Source organism: Eublepharis macularius, chromosome 14, assembly GCF_028583425.1.
Source record: "Eublepharis macularius isolate TG4126 chromosome 14, MPM_Emac_v1.0, whole genome shotgun sequence".
In the NCBI taxonomy this organism is placed as follows: Eukaryota; Metazoa; Chordata; class Lepidosauria; order Squamata; family Eublepharidae; genus Eublepharis; species Eublepharis macularius.
The window spans coordinates 36,549,344-36,567,790 of NC_072803.1; the positions used below are offsets into that span (position 1 = coordinate 36,549,344).

General features: G+C 51.1%; 1 protein-coding gene across 1 annotated transcript in view; it reads left to right on the forward strand.

The window, feature by feature from the left end:
• Positions 1–18,447, forward strand: part of CDS2 (CDP-diacylglycerol synthase 2) — a 55,679-nt gene that overhangs the window by 13,120 nt on the left and 24,112 nt on the right. Inside the window, exon 2 of the mRNA XM_054997465.1 lies at positions 17,166–17,299. Within this exon, the coding sequence (XP_054853440.1) occupies positions 17,166–17,299 (134 nt within the window). The remainder of the gene's footprint in view (positions 1–17,165; positions 17,300–18,447) is intronic.

Below are 18,447 nucleotides of genomic sequence, written 5' to 3' on the forward strand. Positions count from 1 at the left end.
CGGACGGGGCCGTCGCCGCCAGAGCGCTGACCGCGCCGGCCGCCGCTTCCGCGTGCGCCCGCTGTCGTGGCCGCTCGGGCTCCTCTCCTCCGGTGCGGCGGCGGGCGGCGGCGCAGCGACGGCGCAGCCGCTGGGGCCTTCTCCCACCGGTGGAGCCTCGTCCTTGGCCTCTCCCGCCCGGTAGGTGGGTTCTGCGTCGTCGGGGGGGTGGGGGTGGGGGGAGTCCGAGGCCGGCGTGTCGGGCCTCGGACAAAACCATATAAATCTCTGCCCCATGGAGCTTGCAGTTTGAATGTAGACAAAAAAAGAGAGGCAACATTAATAAGGAATGCATGTGAATAAATGCAGTTGCAGGTACCGAGGTCCTGTTTCGGTTGGGGGTGAGGATGTGGGACACTCCCTTGTCAATCTGCGGAAGCGCTTTTTGGAATTAGTAGCAGAACTTGCTTGTGAAAAAGTGCTAAATGTTGTTGTAATACCTTGGCGATTGCCAAGAGGATGGCTGGCTAAATGTTTTCCCTGCCCTCTCCTCCCTTCCTTGCAGCTCTCCCTTCTCTTCATTCACTGCCTGCATCGCTCTCTGTTTTTCATGCCTTTAGGGTCAGGTCACATCAGCTTCCAACTCTGCATTCTAAGGGACAATTTTCCATTTAGGGTGTTGTGTTGCCTGCTCCGGATCGTGTCTGTGTGAGAAAATAAATCCAGGCTTTCTGTCGTCTCAAACTAATATGGGCTAAAAATACAATGAGCTATTTTTTGCCCAATGAAATCAGTCATGATGTAGCACAAATGAAAGTGCTGACCCCTAGTTTTTCCCTCTTGCTAGAAAAAGCCTAACAACAAAGGGAAGGGTCAGGAAATAAATATTTAGCCCCAGTTGAAGCTGTGAATGGATTGGCTGGGAGGATTCTGGCTGCTTTCTCCTTAAAGGCCTGTTTGTAGCTGGTTTTCTGCAAATGTGTTGGGCCAGCATGTCAAGATGCCAGTGCAAGAGCCCCTTTCGGCTCTGCCTCCTCTATCCATTAATATGATCGCAATGATCAGTTTCTGATTGTGGCTCTTGAGCTGCCTAACAATTTCATGATCAGCCTTCCTGTCTGTTGCAAAACCAGCAGCTATATGATTGCCTTGCTCAGAATGTTGTTTTCACAGTAGTTTTTTCAGATTTCATGCACAGAAGCCCCTTTTCTAAACTTGCTCTGTTTTCTGCCCTGCTCCAAATCTAGCACCATTCTTCTGTTCAGCAGTTGAACTAGTGGATCTGTCTTAGAAGGCAGCTAGCTGTATGCAGGCAGTCTGCCAGCCGATATATTGCTCTCCCCCCCACCCAATTTGCCACCTCTGACCTAAGCTGTCTGAAAAGGTCCGGATGAATTTTGATGGTTGATTTAAAGGGCTAACTGCTGTTTCACTTTCTCTTTAGTGGACTCCCCTTTCTCTGATAAAATAAGGCAGAAATACCTGCTTAACACTGTATTGAAAAAGTTAGATCACATCCCATGCATATTAGACTTGCAAAATACATTTTTTTGAGGTCAGTGGGAAATCTGATGTTGTTCAGTGCCTATTTTGGTACATATAAATGGTGTCCCTTTGCATTCAATTCCCTTCCTGGCAACTTTGGTTCTTTTGGGTGTGAAATGGTAAATACTGCAGCTGTGGTATCCTTGGTATACAGCCATGCCTAATAAAATTTTGATTGTAAATGGTGGCACACAGTGACATTTGAATGTTGTCTCTGTGAGTTTTTTTTATTTGTACTTAGAGTTTCCAGCGTGTCCATAGTTGGGTAACAACTGTCAAAGGTCTAGGAGGCTGGCTTTCAGCTTGTTATGCTTTTGCCTTTGATAAGATGGTAAGAAAGTACTGTTTACAAGCAGAGGAGTTAGCCGTGTTAGTCTGTGGTAGCAAAATCAAAAAGAGTCCAGTAGCACCTTTAAGACTAACCAATTTTATTGTAGCATAAGCTTTCGAGAATCAAGTTCTCTTCGTCAGATCAGGCATCTGACGAAGAGAACTTGATTCTCGAAAGCTTATGCTACAATAAAATTGGTTAGTCTTAAAGGTGCTACTGGACTCTTTTTGATTTTACTGTTTACAAGGTAAGGCAAGGTGTTGTCTCTTTTAAAGTTGTCCAGAAACAACCTGATTGTTTTTAGTTGGCCAATATACTTTAACATTTAGTAGATATATCATCTTTTAACCAATTGTTTCTGTTTAAATGAATTGGTGTTTGTACATTGTCAGAACATCAGTGTGGATGTTTTTTTTTGCAGTATTGGAGAAAGTCCAGTTTTAAAAATAGTTGTCATTTCTCCATATTGTTTGAACACATCCAGAATCAAAATTGCCAAAAAGAATAAACAAATGTGCCTTATTCTCTTTTTGTACTGCACAAACAGCTCATACATCACTTGCACCCAAACCATTTGTAACCAAAAGAGAACTAGAAAAACAGAACGGGAACGTGAGAATGAATAGAGAGGGGGCAGACTGGAAGGCTGGGAAAAGAAGGGAGCAAGAATGACGGGGAAAGCAAGAAAAATGGAGAAGTCTTGAAAAGAATGGGGATTCTTTTCCCCCACAAAAAAATAACTGAGGAGCTGACTCTCCTCCTCCCCCCCCCCATTATAATTCTTGTGTCTAGGGTTTTTTTTCCCCGCGGTCACAAAATGATGATTGTCCCTGTCTGGTCTATATGATATAAAGAGACTAATGGAGGCTCTTCACAAAATGGCTGTTCAAAAATGGCAGAGTTGTTGACTGTTAACAAGAAATCCATGCACAACACTGTCTGAAATGAGGTCCAGGTCACAATTTCATAGTGTCCATTTATTTGATAGTCCTCAGCTTGTCTCTCTCCATCTTTCCAGTTCAGACTACAAAGCTGAGGCCTCATTTCCACCTGGTACGTTGCCTGCCAGGGTGGATTTGATTTAAATCAAACTGATTTAAATCACGATTTAAATCACGATTTAAGTCACTAGTCATTAAGGCTTGATTTAAATAGTTTTCTACATAAAGACTAATTCTTGCTGGTATAACTTTAATATGCAAGTAGATGTGTCCGGGGATGAGCCTCCCCTCCCTCCTCGCCGCCGCCCCCCCCGGCCCCAGGGGCCCCAAAACTCACCTAGCCGGGGCAGGCGCGGCGGCGGACGGGCGCGGCCGCGGCAGTCGGCTCGGCGGACGGGCGGAGCGCTGTTGCGGCGCCGCAGAAGAGGCGGCGGCGGCAGCAACCCGGGCGGGAGGAAGCGCCCCGGGGGAAGCAAACCGGCAGGCTGGGCGGCCGCCGGAGCGGACACCGCCGGGGCAGACAGCCCCAATGCGGTGGTGGCGGCGATGGCAGAGGCGAGGCGGCGCAGCCGCGAGGCCCGCGCTTGCGAGGCCGAGCCTCGCCCGAGGCAGCGAGGGGGTGGGAACCGGCCCCGGCGTCGGCAGGCGATAGGCCAGCCCGCCCGCCCACCAGGGAGACGGGGGAATGGCGCCCAATGGGAGCTGGGAGGCGGGAGGAGGGAGCACCAGGCTTCCCACCCCGGAAAGGCTGGAGGCAGGTGTTGCTGCCGGCATTGGGGCAGATAATAAGCCTCACCTGGGGCGCTGGCAATTGGGGAGCGGGGCGGGGCTGCCCCTAGCGAGGGAGGGGATAAAAGGGGTCAGAGGCTCCCTGGCAGGGGGAGGAGAAACAGGGAGGCTGTCCTGAGGGAAGGACCATCCCTGGGCCCAGAGGCTGTGCTTACCTGTTGCCAGACACGGTTCAACAGCCCTGGGGCCATCTGAGGCCAATCAAAAGGGAAGCTGAGACCCCTGGAGCCAGCGGACAGGCCGCCTGCCCGGCCTAGGTAGCAGCGGGACACCCCCCCGGACCCGCCGGCTGCGCAGACCGCACCCTCGCCACAACGGACCCGACGGACGCGGCGCCCCCTGCTGACGGAAAAACTCACAACGTGGTGGAGAATGCAGGCATTCGACCGCTAGTGAAGCGCCTCCCCTACCTACCCACGCCTGCGGGGTGGGCCAGCAGCCGGTCTTTCCTCCGTCCACCAACGTTTCCGGGACCCACCACCACACCGCTCACACCCACGACAGCTATGGACCAGGGTGGAGGAGGCGGAGGGGCAGCGCCTGCCAACCCCAGCGGCTCGTTTGACTTTGCCCAGTTCGGGCAGTGGATGGCCGAGCAACAGGGGCGCCTGTTGCGCGACATAACCTCGCAGCAGACGGAGCAGCAGGGGCGGATTCTGCAGGACATCGTGGCCCAACAGCGCGACGCCCAGGCAGCCCTCCTCCGGGATGTCTGCCGCACCTTAAGGGACGCCCAAGGAGGCGCCGGGGCCCCGGCTGGCCCGGGGGGCCCCCACAGGGCCGCCCCGTTCCAACTCACCAAGCTGGGGCCAGAGGATGATGTGGACGCGTTCCTGGAAACCTTCGAGCGCACCGCGGAGGCCGCCCAGTGGCCCCCCGCCCAGTGGGCCTTCATTCTCGGACCCTACCTAACCGGGGAGGCTCAGGCCGCGCTCAAGGCCCTCCCAAAGGAGGAGGTGGCCGACTACGCAAGGCTGAAAGAGGCCATTCTGGACCGCTACGCCATCACCCCCGACACGTACCGCCAGAGGTTCCGGGCCCTGAGCTATAACAAGGGTGATCGGCCGCGGGGGTTCGTAACCACCCTCCGGGACCTGGCCTACCGATGGCTCAAGCCAGAGACGCCGGGCGAAAAGGCCATCACGGATCAGGTCGTCCTGGAGCAACTCCTGAACGTTCTGCCCGCCAAGGCACGATACTGGGTGGCCTGTAGCAAGCCGGCCGATCTCAAGGAAGCCACGGCCCTGCTGGAAAATTTCATGGCAGCAGAGCCAAGGGAGCCCACCAAGGACGGAGCTACACCGGGGCGCGACGGCCGATCCGCAGGGAGGGCCCAGGTAGGGCCCCGTGGACCCCTGGGGGCTGACTCCGCTGCCCTACCCCCCACCGGGGCCAAACCTAGCAGCAGCGGAATCCCGCCCCGCTGGCCGCGACCACCACCACCCAACATGAAGGCCCCCGGCGGCCCGGCCCCTGCCAGCACTGCCGACCGAGGGCCCTGCTTTCGCTGCGGACAGCGGGGCCACCTGATGAGGGACTGCCCCCTAATGGAGTGCGATGCAGGGTGGGAGGAAGCCCTACCCCTGGCCACCCGCGCGGTCCGGCCCCCGCCCCTACTGGTCATCGTTGAAATTGCGGGCCGGCGGCTGTCGGCACTCCTGGATAGCGGCAGTTCCGTCTCAATGATACGGACCAGGCTCTTGCCCGAAGGCCTGCCCGTCGTGCGGCGCACGTCTGTCGCGTGCCTCCACGGACACGCAGAAGAGTACCCGGTGGTGCGAGTTCCGGTGCGCTACCAAGGACAGGAGTGGGAGTTGGAGCTCGCCCGAGTACCCGCGCTCCCCTACCCGGTACTGCTGGGCCGAGATGCGCCAGGCCTGGAGGTGCGGTTGCAGACCTCGCCAGCGGAGGCCCTCCCCGCCACCACTGACCCCGGGCCCCGTGCCGGGACCTCGGCGTCGCCTGATGAACCCTCACCACCCTCCTGGGGTGCCGATCCCACCTTCCGGGAGGCCCAGGCGACTGATGCTACCCTCGAGTCCCTCCGAGACGCCATGGCGGTAAGTGAGGGGTGCGTCTGGGACGGGCGGAGGGCTGGCCGCTACCCCCGAATTGTCAAGGAAATGGGCCTCTGGTACAGGCTGACTGCCAGTCGGGGGGTTGAGGCCCGACAGTTGCTGGTCCCGCAGGCCTTCCGGGCCTCCGTCCTCTCCTACGCCCACGACCACGCCTGGGCCGGCCATCAGGGGGCCAATAATACGTTGGCCCGGGTCCTGGCCCACTTCTTCTGGCCGTCCGTGGCTGCTGACGTCAAGGCCTTCTGCCGCTCCTGCCCGGCGTGCCAGCGAGCCTCCACCCGACCGGCCCCCAAAGCCCCCCTGATGCCCCTGCCGCTCGTACAGACCCCCTTCGACCGCCTGGCCATGGACTTCGTGGGGCCCCTGCCACGTACGGCCCGCGGCTGCCGGTTCCTACTGGTCTTGGTCGACTACGCCACCCGCTATCCCGAGGCGATTCCCCTGCGGTCCATGCAGGCGGCCGGCGTCGCTAGAGCACTGATGTGGTTCTTCGCCCACGTGGGGTTGCCCCGGGAAATCCTCACCGACTGTGGGACGCCCTTCACGGCCTCCTTGACGCGACAGCTCTGCTCAACCCTAGGCATCCGCCAGATCTTTATGTCCATCTATCACCCGCAGACAGACGGCCTGGTGGAGCGCCTCAACCAGACCATCAAAGCCATGTTGCGGAAGCTGGCACGGGACAAGCCGAACCAATGGGACCTTCTGGTCGATCCCCTCCTCTTCGCCCTGCGGGAGACCCCTCAGGCATCCACCGGCTACGCCCCCTTCGAGCTGTTGTACGGCCGGCGGCCACGAGGCATCTTGGGGGTGGTCGAAGAGCAATGGGCGACCCCCCGAGACGACCCCGCAACAGCGGCTCCGGACTACGTGCGGGAGCTGAAGGAGCGCCTCCAGCTCACCCGGGAGACGGCTCAACGCAATCTGGCTGAGGCCCAGGAGGCCCAAAAAGAGCGCTATGACAAGGGAGCCCGGCTACGCACCTTCCAGGAAGGCGACAAGGTCCTGGTCAACCGGCGAGTCTTTGGCCCGCAACAAGTCGGGGACCCCTGGAGGGGCCCCTTTACAATCACCCGGGTGCTGGGCCCTCTGACGTATCTGGTCCAGTGGGGCCCCTCGCGGCGACAAGCCAAGAGGCTGCACATCAATGACATCAAGGCGTGGCGGGAGCGGGAGCCGCAGGCGTGTCAACTCGCTGCCGACCCCCTGGAGCCCGCCGATGGAAACCTGCCCTGGACCCCCCGGGGGGGCCCCCCGGAGGCCCCCACGCTAGACCCGGCGCTCCTCCCGAAACAGCGTGAGCAGGTGGAACAGTTGCTGAGGGACTTCCCCCACAGCTTCTTGCGGATCCCGGGATGCACCACGACGGTGACCCACGCCATACCTACCCCACCGGGGCGGGTGGTCCGGGCACCCTGGCGGCCCTTGCCCCGGAAGCAGTGGGATGAAGTGGACCGTGAGGTAGCTGATATGCTCCAGCTCAGGGTTATCGAGCCCTCCCGCAGCCCATGGAGGAGCCCTGTGGTGCTAGTGCCGAAGCCCGACGGGTCCGTCCGCTTCTGCATTGACTTCCGGGAAGTCAACCGCATCGCGCAGTTTGATGCCTACCCCATGCCGCGGGCGGAAACCCTCATCGACCAACTGGGCACCGCCCGATATCTAACAGCCCTGGATCTGATGAAGGGCTATTGGCAAGTGCCCATGGCGGAAGGTGACAAGGAGAAGACGGCCTTCGCCACGCCCCAGGGGCTGTTCCAATTTCGCATGATGCCCTTCGGGCTACATGGGGCGGCCGCCACCTTCCAGCGGCTGGTGGACACGGCACTAGCCCAGTGCCAGGGGTTTACCGCCGCCTACATTGACGACATTCTCGTCTTCAGCCCCGACTGGCCCTCCCACATGCAACACCTTCGCCGGGTTCTGCAAGCCCTGGACGCCGCCGGCCTACGGGCAAACCCGCAGAAGAGCCGGGTGGGCTTCCAGGAGGTCAAATACCTGGGATTCATAGTTGGCCGCGGCGTGCTGAGACCGGTCCCCGAGAAAGTGGCCACGCTGGAGGACTGTCCCCGTCCGGCCACCAAGAAGCAGCTCCGACGCTTCCTGGGATTGGTCGGATATTACAGCAAGTTCATCCCGAACTTCGCATCCCGGGCCAGCCCCCTGACAGATCTCCTCCGGAAAGGACTGCCTGCCAAGCTCCCCTGGACGGCAACGGCCGATGAGGCCTTCCGGACGCTCCGGGTGGCCCTGTCCAACGCCCCGGTCCTCCACAATCCCAACTTCAGTGAGCCTTTCGTCGTCCACACCGATGCCTCGGACACGGGGCTCGGAGCCGTGCTCTCTCAGGAAATCGACGGGGTGGAACGGCCAGTCCTCTTCCTAAGTCGCAAGTTGCAGAAGGCCGAGCGGCAGTATGCCACGGTGGAGAAGGAGGCCTTGGCCGTCAAGTGGGCGGTGGGGGCCCTCCAGTATTACCTCACCAATAACCCCTTCACCCTGGTTACGGACCATGCCCCCCTCTTGTGGATGGCGCGGATGAAGGACCACAATGCCCGCATACTTAGATGGTATATGTCGCTCTTACCTTTCAGTTTTGTGACGAAACACCGACCAGGGCACCTGCACCAGAACGCCGACTTCCTGTCAAGAATGCACGAGGAAGACCCACCAACATCTGGGAGCGAAAGGGGGAGGGCGTGTCCGGGGATGAGCCTCCCCTCCCTCCTCGCCGCCGCCCCCCCCGGCCCCAGGGGCCCCAAAACTCACCTAGCCGGGGCAGGCGCGGCGGACGGGCGCGGCCGCGGCAGTCGGCTCGGCGGACGGGCGGAGCACTGTTGCGGCGCCGCGGAAGAGGCGGCGGCGGCAGCAACCCGGGCGGGAGGAAGCACCCCGGGGGAAGCAAACCGGCAGGCTGGGCGGCCGCCGGAGCAGACGCCGCCGGGGCAGACGGCCCCAATGCGGTGGCGGCGGCGATGGCAGAGGCGAGGCGGCGCAGCCGCGAGGCCCGCGCTTGCGAGGCCAAGCCTCGCCCGAGGCCGCGAGGCAGCGAGGGGGTGGGAACCGGCCCCGGCGTCGGCAGGCGATAGGCCAGCCCGCCCGCCCACCAGGGAGACGGGGGAATGGCGCCCAATGGGAGCTGGGAGGCGGGAGGAGGGAGCACCAGGCTTCCCACCCCGGAAAGGCTGGAGGCAGGTGTTGCTGCCGGCATTGGGGCAGATAATAAGCCTCACCTGGGGCGCTGGCAATTGGGGAGCGGGGCGGGGCTGCCCCTAGCGAGGGAGGGGATAAAAGGGGTCAGAGGCTCCCTGGCAGGGGGAGGAGAAACAGGGAGGCTGTCCTGAGGGAAGGACCATCCCTGGGCCCAGAGGCTGTGCTTACCTGTTGCCAGACACGGTTCAACAGCCCTGGGGCCATCTGAGGCCAATCAAAAGGGAAGCTGAGACCCCTGGAGCCAGCGGACAGGCCGCCTGCCCGGCCTAGGTAGCAGCGGGACACCCCCCCGGACCCGCCGGCTGCGCAGACCGCACCCTCGCCACAACGGACCCGACGGACGCGGCGCCCCCTGCTGACGGAAAAACTCACAAGATGCCTGCCTTACCAATAGGTAAAGGAACTTCATTAAAGTATTCCCAAACTGGGTCTCTTTTACGGCCTGCTGCCATTATAGGTTTTTTCCTCCAAGGAAAGAATGTGATAAACCTCAGGTCATACATACACGCAAAAGATCCAAAGACTTGTGCAGTATTGTGCTCAAAAAGTTTCACTTCCATTTTGTACTGCTTGCCCCTCCCTCCTCATACTTAGTTTCTTCTTGTGCAGATCTATTCCACTCCAAACAATCAGAAAAATATGGTTTCTATTCACTGAACTTCTTGGAACTTAGCACTGGAGGGGTTGATTCTGTCTTCATAGGTTTGTAGAACAATAGGATTGAGGTCTTTTTCTCAACTTAATTCATGTTATAACATTTTTGCTGTAAAGAAGAGGCATGTGATCTCTGCTGAGCTGACACAAATTCAGTTTTGAGAACTGCAAAACCAAGCATCTGTGATAATATCTTGTAGGTAGAGAAACTGCCCAATAATCTTACAAAAACCTCTGGAAGAGCATGACATTGTGAATGGATTAATGGAATTTATTTACCAAAAAAATTAAACATATACAGCCTTATTCTACATAATTAAAAACTAATCTTTATTTCATGATGGAATAACCTTTGAATGGTAATATATTTTCCTCAAAAAGCATTTTATTTTAAAAAATCAGATTTAAATTTAAAAAAATCTGATTTTTTAATTTTTTTTTAAAAAAATCATTGATTTTTATCCACCCTGTTGCCTGCTGTATGGAACACAGCCTTCCAGAAGTCCGGTTAGGGGGTAAGAGTCATCTTCAAGGTTTGGCTCTCTAGGATAGGTGAAGGACAAAGCTGATACTGGCAAATAGGAACCAAGCCCCCCCCCCCCCAAGTCCTGAAAATTATAGTATGAAACAACAGGGTCTGTCTATAATTTAGAGGAGAAGCAGGCTTGGAGAAAGAAAGGAAAGGAGGAAAAGAGCTGGAAGGAAAATGGGGGGGGGGGGGCACCATCCTGTCTTTTGCCAGGCTGCCTGCTAGAAGAGAGACCAAACTGTGCTCCCAGGGCTAAGTTCTACTGAAGGGCTAGGTAGGCAGAAGTCACTTAAAATGCTGCTGAAAAAAGTAGCTCTACTTTGGGGATTTCAAGGACAGGTAATGAGTGGCTGCCATGGCCATACAGAAAATGTTGGGAGATTTCAAGCCTAGCATCTTCCTGTAATGGAGACAGCTGTTTCTGAATGAATGTTCCATAAACACAAAGGTGGATGCCTCATGGGATCTTCTGAAGTATTCCTGTTCCAGTGAGGTCCAGGAAAGCCAATACTGACCTGTGTTTCAAAGAAGAGACACTTTGGGTACGAAGGAAATGGGAGCCTCAACCTGTGGACACCACTGGAGAACACTAGACTGTTCAAATAATCAGTAGTGTATTATGTAAGGCTATGAAGGTTGAAAAGAACCAGCATTCACTTTCATTTTCTATTTCTTTTTGTCTGTTTTTATGAAATCACAGATTAACTTTGTAAAAGTTTTTTCATAGTGCACAGATTTGACACTTCACAGAATGCATGTTAGGATAAACCATACTCCTCCTCACCAGAAAATATTTACCATTGTAGATTAGTAAACTAAAGCATCAAATGGTTGTTGTGGGTTTTCCGGGCTGTATTGCCGTGGTCTTGGCATTGTAGTTCCTGACGTTTCGCCAGCAGCTGTGGATCGTTCTCCGGCCGTGAAAGCCTTCGACAATACATAAAGCATCAAATGGCTGATCTCCCGGTGATGTCGGCAACCCGACTTCTGAACCATCAAGTCTCCATGAATCCACTTGTGTGCTTATCAGCAGTGAGTGTCACTCTCTGCCCAACCCACATGTCCAGCTCAAAAGCTCTATTCTCACTAGTCTTCTGCAAGAAGCTTCGGGAGCAGGTCTGGTGCAAAATCCCAGCATATGGAGAGGCAGTGAGCTCTTGTTGTGCTTGGCTAGTATTGAGAGCCAAAATTGTCTTCCTCTGTAAACAGTGATTATTTTAGTGCTAAATTATGAGTCTCTGATGAGATATGTGGACAAACTCTTTTCTGAAGGCAAAGAAGAATTAATTCTATCTAAGGAGATGGCTTCATTCTGCTCTCCTGGAGTTTCACTTAAGGGTTTATATGCAGGCTGATTTTCATGCCTGTGAAATTGCTGAAGGAAATGGTTGCAGAGTAGAAGTGGTAGCAGTCTTTTTTTGCTTTTGTTTCTAGTCTTTTTCTGTTTCGGCAACTGCTTTTCTGGAGGTGCAGGAAGAGAGAGAGCAGATCAACAAAAAAGACATAATGGCTATGAATTTTGGCTGGGCTATTTCCATGCTACATGCTGTTACAGAATGACGTGGAGGGATGGCCATATTGCTGTTTTGTTGCAAAATTAAGGTGCCAGTGACATCTTAAAACCGAATGGATTTTGGCACAGAGGTTGTAGTCTAGAACATATAATGTATTTTTTTCTGCTGTCCTGTCTTTCTCCCTGTGAGGCAGAGGACATCTTGGGTGATTCCCTTTGCCCAATCAGGGAGGCAGGAAGTCAAGTTTCTTCCTTTTTCCTGTTGGCTCTGGGAACAATTTTGTGTGTGAATTGTCAGTAACAAGGAAAATGGATTGTAATCTGTGGTGTGTGTGTATGTGTGAGAGAGAGAGAGAGAGAGAGCGAGAACAAGAGGTGGTTGCCATAGAAATTTCCTGTCTGGACCAGAGTTCAGCATGTCAGTAAGCAGCTCAATTTGGCTTTCAGAAGCTTGTGGTTTGAAGAATGCCACTTGTGATTTGCATTGGAAATGTAAAGATAATATTGATTAATGGGCTATTCTGCTTCCTCCCTGCTGCCCCATTCCTATATTAGGCATGTAGTATAGTTAATAACACTTAGTTTCAGAAATCAGTGCTGGAGAAACTCTCCCCTTTTCATCTTCATTGCACCAGTGACCTTCACTTATCTTGTCTCCTTTTACCACCCACTTTTATAAATAGAGCTGTTTGTTTGAGCTTGGAGCAAGTTAGCCCTGATATAGGCATGGACCTGTGCAAAGGACTTTTCACATTAGAATCTTGACTAGTATGTTATGGTGTCCTGCCTTTTTCTTTTCTCTTTTTTTGTATCCCACCTTTCCTCTAGACTCAAATTGGGGCAACTCTATTTGTCGGTGACCTGAACCTGGAATGCCCAGGGCCAGCTTTGTTCTGGCAAATTTTGCTGATGTTCCGATGGTAGCAGGAGTTGGGAAGGAATTTTTGTGTGTTTAATTCCATTTCAGTTCCACTTTTCAGCCAGCAAGCTTTCCAAAGCAGCTTACATAACCAATCCAATTAAAAAACAGCAAAGCTGACATGAAATTTCACTAAAATCAAGTGATGGAAGATGGATGCTGGCAAACAATTCCAGCTTGGGGGGGGGGGCGTCATAAAAGCCCCAGCAGAGAGAGGTCATTTCCCTCTTTTTAAAAAGCTTACACAGTTTCCACAGAAGGTCCCATGGAGTTGGCTGCCATTGAAGTGAGTGCAGAAGGTAGCTACTTGCTTGCTTTTTTGCTTTGGCTATATAACTATACTTTACCAACATTCAGAGAGGTCCAGTGGCTATCTGGACTCACTCTAAGAGGACTCACTCTAAGAGGCTGCTGATTGCCTGTAAAGGACTTAATGGTCTGAGATCAGGATGCCTAAAGGGCCATCTTATTCCATTGTGTGTGTCCACCCATTAAGATCTTCAGGTCTTTGTATCCTCTACCTTTTAAAGTGAGGAGGGTAGCCAACAAGATATAAGGTCTTCTATATGGTGATGTCCTAAATCTGATATTACTTCTCCATAGACCTTTGTTGCCATTGAGAGGAAAATAGTCTTTTTTTTCTCCCTCAGGAAGACACATACAAGAGGAGAAAGCATCCATTCAGTAAACTGGGGCCTGCTGGGATATTTAGTGCTTCAGAGGTTAAAAATAGCACTTTGAAGTGAGCCAGAAAACTAAATAATAAACAATATATTATCTGAAAATCACAGTCATGTGGTATTTCTAGCCTGACTAAACTTGTGCTCACATTGGGGCTGCTTATGTTTTTGGAATGCTTTTCAAACATAATATGGTAAAATGGGCCTAGCAAGTGCCCCTTTTCTACCAGGAGATGTAGGATTTACCTTGCTAGCTAGAGATCCCAAGGTACCAGACCTTAATACATTTGCCTCTCGTGTGTCTTATCCTATCCCATGCCACCCCCAACTCCCCAGAAATAACCTTTCACCGTCAGCAGGAAATATATGGCTTTTAGAACTCCTGCCAGCCAGAAATCTTTCTTCTATTTAATGATCATAGGCATCTCCCTTAGCCACATACTCCAGTTCTTCCTGACTTAAGAGTTTAGCTGGTGGAACAATTCAAATCCAGGCAAGTCTCCTCTCTTCTCTGTACCTTAGTAAATGTGTGTGACTTTAAGCTTCTTCTGTGGGACTGAAAGATCACAATAAAATACCAATTCCATAAAGAAAAATTTTACATACAACATTGAGTTTGTTCTTAAGGGATTTTAATTGTACTTTAGTTTTATTGCTGTGTAAATTTGATTCAGCAGACAATTAAACTAAATGTGCTCTCTAGATGTAAAGATACATATGAAACTCTAAAACAAAAATCCGGTAGCACTTTAGAGACCTATTTCAGTACGAGCTTTGGAGAGTCACAGCTCACGTCTAGTCTTGTGTGTTCAGATTACCACTCAATGCAAATAGAATCTTGTCTGGTTGTGGGTCAGCTTTCTTCTGTACATCTCAGGAAACTACCTTTCCATTGTTGCTGAACCAATGGAGAGAAATTCTAAAATACTGTACTGAGAGCTTGGCTGTCCTTGGGCAAGCAAGATCCTGGTCATTGGCCACTACAGTGACCATTATGGCTTCAGGTTGCGCTTTAGGGAAATGGAGCATACTGATCGTCAGATCAGGCAACTTGCCCCCTACCTGATGCCCCAGGACCTGGCTACAGTGGCCCATGCAACGGTCACCTCCAAGCTAGATTACTGTAACTCACTCTGCGCTGGACTACCCCTGGGCCTGATCTGGAAACTACAACTGGTCCAGAATGCTGCGGCGCGGGTCCTGACTGATACATCCTACCAGTCACATATCACACCTGTCCTGCGCCAGCTGCACTGGGTTCCGGTTGAATTCCGAATCAGGTTCAAGGTATTGGTTCTTACCTTTAAAGCCCTGAACGGGTTGGGACCGGCATATCTTCGGGACTGCCTCTCCCTGTATGTTCCCCGGAGACTGCTTCAATCAGTGGATAAATGTTTACTGGTGGTCCCCAGCCCTAAGGAAGCCTGCCTCGCTTCAACCAGGGTCAGGGCCTTTTCAGTCCTGGCCCCAGCCTGGTGGAATGCTCTGTCAATGGAGACACGGGCCCAGTGGGACATATTATCGTTCTGCCGGGCCTGTAAGACAGAGCTGTTCCGCCAGGCGTTCGGTGGTTGAAGGGGGCGGTGCCATGTTGGCCTCCCACGTTTGGGGGGGGGGTTCTCCCCACCATTGCACTTGGTTAATTTATTTCATTATTGTTTTGTATGTTGATTTTAGTATTGTTGTTTTTTTGTTTTTATTGATTTTAACTTGTTCACCGCCCAGAGCCCCTGAGGATGGGCGGTATATAAATTGAAATACAAATAAATAAATAAAATATCATTTTTTGGCTGATGCCAAGGCATGCTATGACTCTTAAGCAGTGAGTAAAATATATACTGCTGCCATCGCTACATTTATTTTCTATTGATGTTACAGATACTCCCCTTGGCAGAACATCACAATAATAACTGCTTTTAAGTCCTAGAATTTGAAATGGAAAAGCCTGAAGAAAAAGAAACAGTGGTTGATTTCTTCCCTTTTGCTTATCATGTAGTACATATGTAACATGCCCAGTTTTCTGATAGTAGTTAGAATCCTAGGATTAGAAGGGATGTTGCAGGCCATCTAGTCGGTCCTTGTACCCAGTGCACAAAATCCAAAGCTACAGCATTCTCCCCCAAGATGACTGCTGTTTCTTGCTGTCAGCAAAGGAGAGCCCACTCCCCCTTTAGATTATTGGTTCCATTGTCAAACTGTTCTCACTAATAGGAATTTTCTTCTGATGTTCAAGGAGATTAGGACTGGGCACCTGTGCTTCTTCCAGCCGAATTCTTTCCTCATTTTGGTGGCTTGCTTTAACTGCAGTGAAGCATAGCATCTGTATTAATGCTAACCAGGATTGCCTTCATAACCAGGTCTTGAAGTGAGCTTGCAAACCCTGCTTGCATGGAGATCCAATTTGTTTTACCAGTCATCAGTTCTGATGCTACTACGTAGGCATAATGCTGCCACATCATGGGTTAAAATCTTTGAAAGGGTGATGGGAGTTAGGGGAAGGGAGTGTGTGAGTCCACAGTGCACTCACAATATGTTACCTGGGTTAGAAGGTCAGGAAATATTGCTCCTCTTCTCCACTGAGAGCTTAAACACATGAGACGAATTACACAAGGTTGCTCAAGTGAAGGGAGACGCAGTGTTAGCCGGGAAGCCAAGTTCTAAAAGACAGATCGGACTGTTTTGTCAGTTTACCCTCTCTCCAGATAGCTCCTCAGAGGGTTTGTTAATTTCTTCTTCGCCTGGGAAGGTTCTGTCAGTTTCATCTCCCCTTCTGGAAGGCAAAGATGAAATAAACAAAACCCTCTGAGGAGCATCTAAGTGGCTCTGTAGAAGAGGGGAAATTGACAAAGCCTTGCGATCTGTCTTTTAAAGCTCAGCTTCCCAGATAACATTGCATCTCTCTTCATTTGAGCGTCCTCATGTAATTTGTCTCATGTGTTTTAGCTCTGATTGGTGTTCTTTTGAGTGCTCCTTCAATTCTTAAACCCACCCTCCCCACTCTTGAACAGAAAACAGAAAGGCAGTCTCTCTTTGTTCATCTCCCCCCCCCCACCCCCAACTTACCACAGTCACAGTTGGAGCCCTGCATGGCACTCTCCAAGCTGTGAACAGACTCTAGGGTTTGGCCAAAAAACAGAAAAGCAGTTTTATTTTACTGCCATTTGGGTACAGAGGATCATTTTTGCTGACCACATCTTTTACTAAACATAACTTTTGCAAGGGGAGCTATCAGCAATTGTTTCTACAATTGTTGCCAGTAGATAATCATTTGTAAATCCTGGCCCAGAGTGAAGAAGATCTTAAATGCTTGCTAGCTTAGCTGCAGAAAGGACTAATAATTAGGCTTTTGAGAAATGGTTTTACTAAGTCTCCACTATCTTGAGACCTCTTCTCCATAAAATATTTGTGCCAAGGCATTTGTTTCCCCCCTAAAGTCTCCATTGCTTGATCTTGAGAAAATTAGATATGGCCAGTAAGAAGAAAACTATTATTTCTACCATTACAAGTGTTCCCAAGCTGTTGAGCGTACAGCTTTCTGTCTTCCCCACGCTATATGCTATGTTTTTACATGCTTCCTTTATTCCTTTCCAAAAATTCAAAACCTTTGAACACCCATTTCTTGGAACTAGAAGATGTGTTTCTTTGACATAATTTATTGTGTTTTTCTGGTTCAGTGTTTATAATTCTGCTCTTCAGTCCATTTCCCCTCTTCTTTCCTCTCCTCCATTCCACCCTCACAAATTTTTCTTTATGGATCTTTTTCTTTAATGATTTTAGGATGCTCAGGTCAAAAGTGGTCTAGAAATGTGTGATGATCACACTGTATGTATGATACTAGTTAAGAATTTGGTATTTTTAAAAAGTAAAAATTACTAATTTATTTGCAGCCCTTATTTGCAGATCTTCTGGGGGTTCTTCTATTAATTAGCAAAAAGGAAAAATGTGAATGCTGCACCTGTTGCATATTAGCAATAAAACCTTGTCTCTTGCTGTGCAGGAATCGGAGTTAGAAAACAAGCTGGATGGAGAAACTGTGTCTGACAGCGAATGCAAGTCAGAAGTAGCCCAAGTGGCCCCAGTTGATGATACTCCAGAAGTTCTTAACAGGGCATTGTCTAACTTGTCCTCAAGGTAGCACAACCCCCACCCCCAATTCAGTTTCTTGTGCTTCATGGCAAAAGTTTTGTCTTTCTATAACTAATGAACCATAAAGTACACTTCCATCTAATTGATGTATTACACTTCTGTAGAGAACAGCTGGATGCCAAAATGGCAGGCAGATTTGCAACAATTTTATTTGACAAGATACCATGTACAGGTTTGGTATTAGTTTGGGCAATAGGTATGACTATTATGTGGTTAGAGGGTGCCCCATCCCCAAATAAATGTTGCTTAGAAGTTATTTCACCATCAGCCAGCCAGTCAGATCTGGCTAGGGAGCTTTTGGGTGCTTGAGACAGAATATCCTTCATTTTCCCATTAACGATCATGGGGAACAATTCACATGGAAGTTGCTTTGCCCAGATCTCACTGAAATAACAGGTGCACATATTTTGTAGCAATTTCAAAGTGATATCACAGTCTCCAAAGGATGTGTTCATCCTTTTTCCCCCTATCTGCATTTGGACTGTGATCTGTTGCAAACAAACCTTTGGAGGCATATCTTTTAAGAAGCAGCCAGTGCCAGAACTGGCAGTCACATCTTAGGCTTGCTAAAAGTGTTGCAGACCTTCCAAATCCATTAGGAAGTTGTTTTGCTTCTTTGAAAAGAATTACCTAAGTGTGAATTTCCACAGTAGAGCTGCTGTTTTTCTCTGTAAAATCTCAGGGCTGGTCACAAGCTGTGATGAGGCAGGGCTTCAAAATAAGGGACTTGGACACCTAATTTTTTCCATCTGCTTCATTGATCCATTTAGGTTTGGACCCAGGTCTTAACTGTAGACAGGGCCTGACCCAAATTAATCTGTTGGGGTGAAGAGCTGCTCTTTCTCCAGCACTAAGATAGAGTGCAGAACTTAGGGAAGTACCTTTTGTTAGATTAGTTGTTACAAGCAGGTCCTGGGCATATTCATGGTAACACCTACTGCCTGGTTGAGCCCTGTATGTGCTGCCACTGCTGTTTGAGAAATGGGTGGTATGACCTGGTTTGTATGCAGGGCAGCAGTCAGAGAAGATGACCAATTTCTTTCCTAGTTTTACCTTCTTAATAATCCATGAATTGGTTAAAGGTCGGTGTCTTCCCAGAGCCTTCTGACCTACTTTGTAGGCAAATGGAACAT